The 12,807-nt window shown below is 41.6% G+C and overlaps 1 protein-coding gene across 1 annotated transcript in view; it reads right to left on the bottom strand.

Annotated features, from left to right (window-relative positions):
- The window catches only part of LOC142107737 (ras-related protein R-Ras2-like), a 35,750-nt gene that overhangs the window by 6,202 nt on the left and 16,741 nt on the right, over window positions 1-12,807 (bottom strand). Inside the window, exons 2-3 of the mRNA XM_075191328.1 lie at window positions 3,664-3,751; window positions 75-177 (exon numbers count right to left, since the gene is read on the bottom strand). Coding sequence (XP_075047429.1) covers window positions 75-177; window positions 3,664-3,751 — 191 coding nt within the window. The remainder of the gene's footprint in view (window positions 1-74; window positions 178-3,663; window positions 3,752-12,807) is intronic.

Here is a 12,807-nt window from a genome sequence, read left to right as displayed (position 1 = left end):
TTTCCTGCCCCCGTAGACTGTCTTTATTATGGAGAAAAGCTCAAAACAGGCCTAGAGGCTTTGCCCTAACATACCTTCCTCGGTCATTGATGGCATATATCAGCAGGAAGCCTTCTCCTGTCCGCATGTATTGCTCTCTCATTGCTCCAAACTCCTCTTGTCCGGCCGTGTCCAGAACTAATGAGAGAAAAGTCATATACTAGTTAGTGTTATAAGACTTCTTCCTTTACCCCACACACCCTGTTGAAATCTTGAACGTGACAACTGTTTGGTTATTGAATATTTAGGCCAGGTCTGGCCAGCCTGTGGCTCTCCAGGCGTTGTGAAACTACAAGTCCCAGCATGCTTTGTCAGTAGATAGCTGTCAGGGCATGCTGGGACTTGTAGTTCTACAACATCTGGAGAGCCACGGGTTGACCAGGCCTGTTATAAGTCATGAAAAAAAGAAAAAAGAAAGAAGGAAGAAGGAAGAAGTAAGAATATACAAATACGTGCTCAATTAAATGAATTAATGCAGAAACAGTCAGTTCTTTAGACTTCTAATATTTATATATTTAAGATTGTGGGGGAGGTAAGAGGAGCACCACGTACATCCTGGTGGCTCAGTGGTCAGCACTTCTGCCTTACAGCGCTAACAAATGGACCCTGGTCTGTGTGTATGTTAGGGAATTTAGACTGTAAGCCCCAATGGGCTTAATGACAGATGTGAGCGAGTTCTCTGTACAGCGCTGCGGAATTAGTGGCGCTATATAAATAAATGATGGTGATGATGATGATGATGATGCATCTCAGAGGTATAAACATAAATCACTAGATTAGGTGAACTTATTGTCTTTATTGTGCAAAACAAACTGCTTTACAAGGGAGCAGTTACAAACTGTTCAGCTTAAGCTCTCCCCTGAGGTTGGGAATTTCTCGTTATCTGGATTCCTTGAAACTTATTTGCAAAGACCATTAAGTCAAATTCCAAAGATTCCAGGGAACCTCCCCCGGGTCCTTCCAGCACCCCACACCCCGGAGACCTCACCTTTATTCCCTGAAATCTCTGCTGCCTGTAGGCATGTAGTACGAGACCCTTTCATCACCCCTCTCCCTGGGGCACAGTTTTTAATTTAAATAAAAACAAATGCCTGCAGTGGTGTAACATGGGAGACATTGTTATCTAGCTACCTAGAGCAGAGGTAGGAAACCTGTGGCTCTCAAGGCATGCTGAGACTTGTAGTTCCACACCAGTCAGCTAACCAAAAGTTGGCTATGGGATAGGTGGATTCTAGCACAGCACCGTGTGTCCGCTTTATACGCTGCCGGCTGGGCAGTGGTCCAATCACTGCTCTCGCACACGCCCAAAATTTTTCCTGCCTCGAATGATCCATTACAGAACTGCCAGATAGATGTGTGGGTGGATTATCTACAAATACTCATTGTAGGTGAGGTACAGCGGCTGCATAATACGATTGGGGCTATATGAATAATAAACAATAAATAACCCACAAGCACAAGCTTAATTATTTTATATATTTTTTAATCAGACTGCACTTATTCATCATCATCGCCATTAATATAGCGCCCCCAATTCCGCAGCGCTGTACAGAGAACTCATTCACATCAGTCCCTGCCCCATTGGAGCTTACAGTCCAAATTCTCTAACACACACACACACACACACACACACACACACAGAGACACAGAGACATACTAGGGTCAGTTTTGATAGCAGCCAATTAACCTACCAGTATGTTTTTGGCGTGTCGGAGGAAACCGGAGCACCCGGAGGAAACCCATGCAAACACAGGGAGAACATACAAACTCCACACAGATAAGGTCATGGTCGGGAATTGAACTCATGACCCCAGTGGTGTGAGGCAGAAGTGCTAACCACTGAGCCACCGTGCTGCCCATACTGATTAATTACATATTTGACAATTGAACACGCTGACAAATATATATTATATTGCAATTAGCCTCAGTGGCTAAAATGACTCAGGAAAGAACAATCAGGTTGGTTGGTGACTTCGATCGGCTATTTGCTACACCAAAACTGAGGGTGATAACAGAGCGGCAAGCTACATACAATCAAGTTGACTTGCATAAAACAGATACTAAAAGCAACCTGTATGACAATGCTTGTGGAATTAAAGTCATCAGTGGTCTTAATTTCCATAATGCCAACCTATTCCGTCGTGCTCTTTCATCAGAGAACTTAGTTTATACATAAAAGAGACCTTGCCCCACTGAGCTTACAATCAATTTTCCTAGATCCACTTAAATTAGAGGCCAATTTGAACCTACCAGTATGTGTTTGGACGACGGGAAGAAACAAGAACATCCTAAATAAACCATATGAACACAGAGTACATACAAACTCCACTCTGATGAGGCCGCTACGTGGAGTTGAACCAAAGATTCCCGCACTGCAAGCCAGCAATGCTAACCGCAATGCTACCCAATATATTAGTAACAAGCAAAGTATTGAAGAGAATATTGAGATACTTGTGATAAGAATGTTTTTCTATGTATACCATAGTCTCTATTGCAACCAGTTGAAGGACACTTATGGGAGTTACTAAAAACCTTAAATAGTCAATAGCAGATATTAATAGTTAGAGAACATAAGGCAGTGTGTAATATACAGATACTTGTAACAATTTTAATTATATGTTATATATCAGGGTCAGTAGACCTTAGTGGGTCCAGGGTACGGCTGGTAACTTGCAATGATATCCCGAAATACATGAAAAAAATTAGTTATATTTCTATTGGTTCAGAATACGCAGACTGAGGATTTCTTAGATTTTAAAGTTCATGGAGAAAATCAAAGTTCTGTAAAAGACCCAGGATAGATTTACACCATGAGCCAGATTTACAGGATTAGGGAGTGGGCAAAGGTTAGGTCTAGCATTTAATCTTTGTGCTGAACGTTGGGCTAATGTGAGGCCTGGCATAAAGATTATTAAGTCAGGGTTGACCTCTGAGATCTCCTTGGTTGAATACAATAAATAAAAACAGAGTCAATTTGGTCAAAAAAAAACATGGAGGAGACTCTTCTACAAAACAAACGCTTTTAAGTGCTCGCCTATCCAGGCTTCATCGAAAGTTGTCCCCCTGTCCTGGTGGCCCGAGGACAAATGCTCCCATTTATTTAAGTGGCTCGGATCCTTACTTATACCCAAAACCCCTCATCTTTGAAATGCTAGACCTCTGGTGCTCAACACTGCCCATGTAATGTTGTGTTGGCACCCACCGTCTTTAGATCACGCCCGTGCATCTAGATCAGTGTTGGCTAACCTGTGACACTCCAGGTGTTTGTGAAACTACAAGTCCCAGCATACCCTTCCAGCAATAAGCTGCTATATATTGGCAAAAGCATGCTGGGACTTGTAGTTTCACAACACCTGGAGTGTCACAGGTTAGCCAACACTGATCTAGGAGATTGACAAATAACGTCCTCTCCTTATCATACCTGAACCTGGCGTTTACTAGAACCAAAATAAATGTACTACGACATCTGAGCATTTTATGTTTCTGGGAACCCCATCCAAATAATTAGAAGTGTGTTAAGAAAGTTTATCAAGCGTCAAAACCCTTCAATGTTCTCCAAACAAACCGGACATCTGGACAAATTCCCTGCAAGGAAAATAAGTGATTGAAAACAGATCTACTCACTGTCCAATCGCGTCTGCTTCCCGTCGATGCCACATATCTTTGTATACGAATCCTCAATGGTTGGATCATAGTCGGAAACGAAGTAAGACTGGAAAGAAGAGGAATGGAAAAGAAATAAGTTTTAATGGTATTTCATTTAAAGTATATGAAATATTACCTATGTTACCATCACACTGATATCAGAGTTAGATAAGGGGCAGGGAAGGACAATATATAAAGGAGCTTATATGGTTAATATTCTCCCTCTCTGTGTCTGACTTTAGAAATAGTAGAACTACAAGATGGCGCGAGCAAAGCACATGACCTGTATCAACCAATCACATATTGGCTTTCATTATATGAACTATACTAGTCTGGCAAAAACAGACATCTGATTGGCTGATATTGGTTACAGCTCATCAATGCACTTTTCACCACGATACAGTGTTGTATCAGTAGGCCGGCATACAACAAATACACTTGCACTCAACCAGGTCATAAGCACAAGAAAAGTTTTAAACGTTTGTTTTGATAGCGAAAAACGCACCCACTCTTACTGTATCGCCCTAAGGGGCGTCCGACCTTCCACATCTCCAAAACTTGAGGCGCAATCGTTCGTTCCTAACAAGTGCACATACTCCTGTAAGCGTACCACTTTCTTTGTGCACAGGCGCTGAACCGAAATGCGGATTTTATGCTAAACAAGCAGGCGCCCACCCAACTCCGCCTTAGCCCAACAATGTGTACTTTTAATAATCAATTCCTTAAAGTATTTCACTCAAAACTAGTATCCCCTTCATTGAATTTTATCGCTCCAGTATGTACTAAATAGACAGGCCACAAAACCTTTATATAAAGGGTCATCTTAGGTCAGCAAATTGTTGCAACAGCCCAAGATTTCTGCATTATTCTAAAGAAAGACGTCTGAATAAACTTATTTTTGAACAATAACTCACAATTACTAAGTGGATAATATAAATAGTTATTCTCTCTGCTCAAGTTATTGCTTAAATGTTTAACCATTCATTAAGAAGGAACTAAATCCTGTTATAAGTAGAAACGATTGCTCACAACACATCAGAATTGGCTTACAAAGCCGCCCGTGCACCCCACGCTAAAGGTTACTTTGCCAAATAAAACAAAAAAGGAAATAAATGTACCCTCTGCATGGCATTGGTTAAATTTAGCCAAGGTTTTATCTAAGGTTAATGATTAAGTCTCTGTTAAGCTAGGTACACACTACAGGGTTTTTGTCCAATAATCGGCTGACATACCGCTCGTTCAAAAGTCGGGTCAGTGTGTGCAGTGACACGATGGTCGAAAGTCTGCCCAAATGGACGATTGTCGCCTCATTTGGTTGGTCGTACTGTTAAATATTTTCGTTTCAATTTCGTTTCCGTTGTGTAGTGTGTATAAACTTCCGACAGATCCACGACAAATGTTGCTTCAGTGTGTACGAAATTAAAATTATTGCTCACGACAACATGGCTGTAAAAAGTTGCTAACGGGACGTCCGCTCTTCCCTTTATCGTCTAAAACAAGGCTAGTGTGTATGCAGTCCAAGGACCGAGCGATCGGAACATCGATCGCATGTAAAAAAAAAAAAAAAAAAAAAAAAATCGATCGGCATAAAAAGTTGGTGGAAAATTCTTCGTTACGTCAGTTGGGAAATTTGTGGGACATAAAACAGAGGGATAATGTGACCCTGGCGGAACGGGTCACTCTGGAATCTATTAATAAGCAGCAAATTTAACAATGGCAATATGAATAAAATGCTAAAAAGCAGAAATAACTAAGTCTTTGACATAAGGGAATGAGAAGATACATGGGCACAGAAAAGGAGAGGCTGTAAAGGCTTCTGTCTGTGTGTCCCAACACTTGTTAAAGGCTTCCCCATGTTTATGGGCATTCAGAGTAGGAGACAAGGAGGCCATTAAACAGCGGATCTGTGTCATTCACTACAGGCTGCCAGACGGCAGCAAACACAAATATCTACCTCAGACTTTGCTCAGATTGTGACACCAATAAAACAGGACAACAGTCATATCCCCATATTCGAATACTGAGCATCGCCTTTCCCAAACACAAGGCGGGATACCATAAAAGCACTCCCTATAGAATGCTCTGCGCGTTTCACAGCCCACGTCTGTCAGGAACATAATAGAAACAAGGGGTCATACCACGATGTCATAAAAGTCTATTTACAAAGAGGGTCGTTTAGAAGGGGACGCCCTTTGGTTGCTACTACAACCGTTTCACAAATTCAAAAGAATAAAACCCAATTACAGCGATTGGCAGAGGACATTAATTGCAGGAACTAATCAATTACGTAGCTAGTAAAAAAAAAAAAAAAGTGTGTGCATTATTCGCTTAAGTTATCCAGTAAAAATGGAAATAAATGGGATATACAGAATTTAAATTTATAATATTTTTAGGGGTATAGCGTCTAAAAAGGAAAAGTGGAGGCGTTGCCCATAGCAACCAGATTCTAGCTATTTATTTAGCACGTGCTACAAAATGATTGGATAGAATCCGATTAGTTGTCATCAACAAAACAGCCATTTTCCTTTTTAAAAAGTGTGATCAATCTACCCCGCAGATTCCATTGAGTCACCGTAGTGTCCGGCAACGTACTCCGCTTTCACAATGTATTCCATACAGTCATATAATTCGCACCAGTATGATTTTGAAAAAGGATAGATTGGCACTTTTAAACTCTAAGAATTTTTTTATTTTTTTTATGACGTTTGTGGGTCTATACGTATGAATTTGTTAATTATTTCAATAAATCACGTAATTACAACTTTAAATGGGATGACTATAAATGCAGTGACATACAATATGTGCTAAATAACTTCAAATTCAAAAATGAAAGAGTTCCGACTTAAACATATTTAATCCGTTAACCCTATGGATCCCAAACTTTCTCAGTTTAAGGCACCCTTAGGGTCTCCATAATTTTTTCAAGGCACCCCTAAGCCGAAATAATGACCAAGTAGTTCCCCGCCTTGGTTACCATCAGCCCTGTCTGTAGCACCCGAGAGATCGCTGAGGCACCCCAGGGAGCCTTGGCGTTAACCCCTTCACTACACAACTGCCAATCACCTACAGCTTTACAGTAATTCTATTACCTGTGTTTAGGACATTCAATCTTTCTTTCACATAGTCATTGAACCCCTTTGTAAATTGTAAGATATTTATAATCTACAGTAAAACACAAACATCCATAAAGTGTTTATATGGACAACATAGAAGATCTATTCTTGAAGTTGTCCAAACGAAATCGGACGGATCTTAAAACTCCCGTAGACAATTTTTCTTTATTAAAAAACTGTTTTAATGGAGATCAATTCGCAAAACACAAGATTTACAAAGTCAATGTAAATGGAATGGTGAAAATAAAATGACATTTTGTTTTGGGGGAAGTGGTAAGATGTAGCCTCCGTCAAGCGAACTACTCAGAACGAAAGAACCTCAACCTAGCTCTGAGAACTGAAAGTTTTCTGGTATGAACCACTGAAGGTAAAATAACTGTTCAGTGTTACCCTGACTTTCCAATGCAGCTATGTTTAAACATTACATAAAGTACTTCTGCACTACAGACAGCTGAAGCTCCTCCCACATTTACACAAATGCAGCCAATCAATTCCCTAGGATCCAGTTACATCACCGATACATGAGGGTTTAAAGGGTCTTCATGACATCACTGGTTTCTAGCGCACGGACAGACTTTGTTCAGTCCGCGTAATGTCTGCAACCGCCATGATAACCTGTCACCCAGTAGCAAAGTAGATTTTTTAATTGACAGGTGAAACAAATTCCATTTATCTAGTATTTTACAATGATGCCAAAATATTTTAGCGCTCAATCACGCCTATGCACTGGGAAAAAGAGCACTATGGGGCATATTCAATTGCCGGCGGAAACACCGAAAATCTTGCGCTCCGCACGTTATTACGGTAGTTTTCTCGCTGGATTTCAGCTCACAGCTCACTGAGCCGCGAGCTAAAATCCAGCTTACCATTAGCATAATAACGGTAATAGTTTTAACGCGGCGGAATATTCAAACAATTGAATATGCCCCTTTAAATTGGATTGGAAAAATCACAGCATCTCCAAAAACCGATCTATAGCATTGGTAGCGCACATTAACACAGAAGAACTGGGTAGTTCTGTATTCTAAAACGTTAAAAACGCAATGGTATAATTTTAGAATGCGAACATATGACCATAATAAATCATTCATACTATTTATATTTTACTTTTTATTTGTAACAGCAGGTAAATATAAAACACCACAGTACAAGTCATTGGTAGTAATCAAGTACCAAGAATATATATGTTACAAAAAAAAAAAAAAACAGAGAAAAGAGGAAAAAAAACAAACAAGGAAACAAAAAAATAAATAAATACAACATTCACAATGCAGTATATTCCAAGTGTTAGCTAGGAATTAAAGGCCTAGCGGGCGTATAAAAAAGTAAGTGAAGTTTATTCCCATACCAAAGAAAGACCACTCATCCTATTTTTAATAGACGTAAACAGCGATAGATGTGAACAGGCCCTTAGAGAGTCAATATTAAAATATAGGTCTTACAAAAAAAATTGCAGAACTATGTGTGTTCAGTCATTTAATGCTAGTAGTCTTCTGACTTGAAGCGGTCAGCTATATACTGTAAGTAATAAATGGCTATTGCTTCCTCTGGCCTGACATAAGTTTTATCAAACAAGACATTGCAAACCCAGATCCCATGGTCACTAAGTGTTGTGAAACACTATGTACAGCTGTTTACACACAAATCATGCACCGTGCAATGCATAATAAAGTTTAAATATAAATACAAAACTGATTTTCACACATATAAACCGCCCGTATAAATCTATGTATACGCCGCGTGTAACCCTCAAACGGCCCCTTGGCACACCTGAGAAGGGCGTATGCGTTTCCCAAGAAATCAATAACTATCTCCTTCACAATTTAAACATCCTGCTATTTGTATGGGCAATAAATCAAGCTGTCTGGTAATAAGAGGCCACTGGACCTTAAAATACCAGTAAGAGGGTCAGGTTTCCGGGCTAGATACTCTCGGTTGTCTCACTTTTCTTTCAGTTGCAGAAGTGGAAGGAAGCAGTGTCCACCCACAGCCCATGATAACAGCGAGGACCGCCATTCAGTAAGCATGGCCGAGTCATTCTGCAGCTAATAGGGGTAGTGAGAAAACTTTATGCATGTGCAATACTGCGGCCTACGAGTTCACAGCTGTAAGAAGAGTAAAGCTGGGTACACACTGATGCAATTAATTGTGCAGCAGGGTCAAACGCAGGATTTGTAGAGGGGGGTTTCCACACCACGCCACCGATGGGTGTGACCAGCATGCATGGGGGCGTGGCTATAATATTAGACAGTGCTTGGCTGCTCTCCAACTCTTCCTGTCCCCATAATATACATGGGTAATGCTACGTGCACTACTGTTAGGTGCACGCAGCTCTCCCTTTTCATGCAGAGCCGTGTGAAGCGGGAGCAGGGTCCAGCCACCTCAATTATACAGTGCCCCAGGCTTGTAGGGGGGTTTCCAGGCACTAGGAACCCCCCCCCCACACCTCAGTGTGCCTATGTGCAGATCACACGATTCACTACCATTTTGGCAGATATTGGAAGCGTGTGTACACTCCCACGATCATGTTTTACTGTACCCAAACACATCGCATCTGTTCATTTGGTTTCATGAACGTCTTAAAAGTCACGGTAAACGATCGAGCACCGCTGCCCAGAGAACGGAACCAGGGCTGATAAACTGTTAATCTGTGGGTATCATATTTGGCAACTTTGTGTTTCTGGCATCATGGGAGATCCTGGAGAGGGGGTGTGGTGTGAGAGTGGAAGGGGCGGGGCAATTTGCATCATTTTGGCCCTACCCCCGTGTCTAAATCGGAATTTTGACGCAGGAGCGCGGCTAAGATGACGCGATTCCGTGCAAATTGTGTTATTTTGGTACCCGATGGGCAAAAAGTGGGAGACTTGCCTGCTCTCCCGGGAGTCCTACCTGGAATTCGGGAGTCTCCAGGAAATTCCGAGAGAGTGGAGATAGAGATATAGATATAGATTTCTGTTCTGAATGCAGTCTTTCAGTTCACTAGTAACCAGCACCCAAGAGCTGCAACCCATTCCTACTAAACAGGCTGCATTCTCATGGGTATTTGTTCATCCCACAAAATGGCGGCATCTAATGGCCTACAAAGGCAACTGGTACAATTCCTATTTTCCTTTAGGAAAAAAGCCAGTAATTCAGTCCGAGCAGTATTGATCATCTTGACGATGGATAATATTACCTCAGCCCAAGAAAGGATATTGAAGTTCACATTTGGGGGGATTCAACTGCGGCGACGTGGCGTGCAGACCTCGCTCCGCGCACATTGCCAGCGATTACGATAGAAAACGCTAGAAATCTCCAATGATTTTCCCCTCGCACCTTAGAGGTAAGACGAGGGGAAGATTTCTGTCAAATCTCCGCCGGGAAGTGTCTCGCGGACGGTACGGAAACACTTTGCAGCTAATTGAATTCCCCTTTGGTCTGATTAATGTGACTATGCATCGATTTGGTCTTGAATAAATAAGAATGTGGTACAATCAATAGCGTTTAGAAACACAGAGGAGCAACAGAGAGTATCGCACATATTAGCGGATGAGCATTTTTTCCCTTCTCCATCTTGCTTATGCCAAGTGAAATTCTCCACCAGACCTCTCTCCTGTCCTTCATCTCACGTTATGACTTTCTTTATAACCTCATCTCTCCCCTCAGGAGGGTCGGGTCACCTGACAGGCGTCGTATTTAACAGCCAGCGCTCCCATTTTGTTCAGTAACCTGCTACACCGTGCAGACATAACAGACTTTCCATTTATTTAGGATTTTCCCTCCCCCCGGTTCCCTGGAAATAGCAAGTCTTCCCGTAACTCCACCCCACTCCCCCATCAATTAAAGGGGTGCTTAAAAAAACAGCTATATAGATGACTAAAAGCCTGTTCATACCTTAAGGATGAATGTATGCATTGTATTAACCCGATCAGGTATCCCGCCACTTCATACGGTCCGTAAACCATAGACATTAGTTCATTAGATGCCAGTTTAATACACACGCTAAACCCACCTGCACTTTTCATCGAGCAACATTTACCTCAGGAGAAAAGAATTTCACTAATTTACCTACTGAAAATAAAACACGTACGGTCTTAAATTATACATTTTAAATTAAAATGTTTTATTTTCAGGTACAATATTTTAGTTGTATTGAGAAGACAAAAAATACAAGTGTTAACAATGCATGCGTTATATACTGCATCAAAATAGTAACGTGACAGAAACAAGAGCTTTATGGCAGAGTGCACAGATGTCTAAAATATACTGTGTGTTTATTATATGACTATATATTTGTTTTTTGTATTTCATATGCCATTAAAATTTATAATAGAACAGGCTTTGTATGAAAAAGGGGGGACATCTTCACAAAGTCTGTGCAGTCGAGACAAAAATAAAGATGTTAAACTGAAGTGATCTTTGTAAGGATTATGTTTTTCTGTCACGAGTCATGTGATAGCAGTAGCCAATGAACAGACAGATTGGTCATGGACACCTAGTATAGTGTATACACCTGGAAATGTTATTAAATCACACGCAATTTCATTTTTCCACCAATCACACAGTCAATTGGGGCTTTTGGCAATTCCGGCGTGTCAAATCAGTTTCTACAGTAATTTTATGATCTCCTCCCCAAGTTTACTATTACTAACAGTTTGGAAACAACAATCAAAATGGAAGTAAAAACAAACATGGCCAGCAGATTATGTCCACAAGCATTCACTAGTCCAGTGTTGGCTAAACTGTGACACTCCAGGTGTTGTGAAACTACAAGTCCCAGCATACCCTTCCAGCAATAAGCTGCTATATATTGGCAAAGCATGCTGGGGCTTGTAGTTTCACAACACCTGGAGTGTTACAGGTTAGCCAACACTGCACTAGAGCCAGCCTGGCCAACCTTTGGCTCTCCAGGTGTCGTGAAACTACAAGTCCCAGCAGGCTCCGTCAGTAGATAGCCAGCTTTCTGCTGGCTATCTACTGACGGAGCCTGCTGGGGCTTGTAGTTTCACAACACCTGGAGTGTCACAGGTTAGCCAACACTGCACTAGAGCAAGTCTGGCTACTGCACCAAAATTATTTCACACTGGCCAGGACACTAAGCCACTTGTGATCTTCCTAAAACCCATAGGATCATTATTACCATACTTGCCAACTCTCCCGGAATGTCCGGGAAACTCCCGCATTTTGCGAGAGTCTCCCGGGCGAGTGTGGCAATCTCCCGAATTCTGCCCTCTTCACTAGGAAGTGCCCCACTTCCTAGTGAAGTGGGCAGAATTAGATCCCAAACGCCGCGATTCCTGGTGAATCGCGGCATTTGGCCCCGCCCCCGCTGTCAAATGACGCAATTTGCGTCATGCCGTCACAGGGGGAGGGGCCAAAATGACGCAATTTCGGCCGCCCCGCCCCCTCACCTCCACTGGCTGGCTCCCGGAAGGGAGCTGAAGAAAGTAGGCAAGGATGATTATTAGACATATTTGGAAATGCAGACAGAAGATGACCACAGATTTCCTCTATTGGCCTGTGTGTGGGGGTTATCTTCCAATCGTGCCAACATGCCCAGCGACACCGGACTAATTGGACATTAATACTTACTCCCTAATCGACTCTTAAAACAACACATGATCCCTCATCAGCTGACCTCTAGAGGTCACCTAATTTGCATATTGATGATTTTACAGTTTCATTATCCATACATGCTGCAGGGATAAATGCCCATCTAAATCGAATATCTGCCCCATAATACAGGAACACTGGAGGTTATAGGTATTATTTAAAAAACACAACTCCATTAATGTTGTCATATCCCAGGAAAACAAAATATTAGATATGCTGTAAGTTGTTATAAATTACAATATTGCAAAAAATAAGTCTTGGACTCCTCTGATCAGGCCAATAGAACATAATTAAGGCAAGATACAGTGAGCTGTCTAACGAGACATGGTAACCGTTCTGTACTTTTGCAGGAAAATCTCATCTGGGCTGCATCCTTTTCACTCCACGTCTGTGGCATTGAGAGTCCAGCGACAAAAAT

This window comes from Mixophyes fleayi, chromosome 11, assembly GCF_038048845.1.
Source record: "Mixophyes fleayi isolate aMixFle1 chromosome 11, aMixFle1.hap1, whole genome shotgun sequence".
NCBI classification, from domain to species: Eukaryota; Metazoa; Chordata; class Amphibia; order Anura; family Limnodynastidae; genus Mixophyes; species Mixophyes fleayi.
Note: the sequence above shows the minus strand (reverse complement) of the source record. Positions and strands in the feature narration are given on the sequence as shown.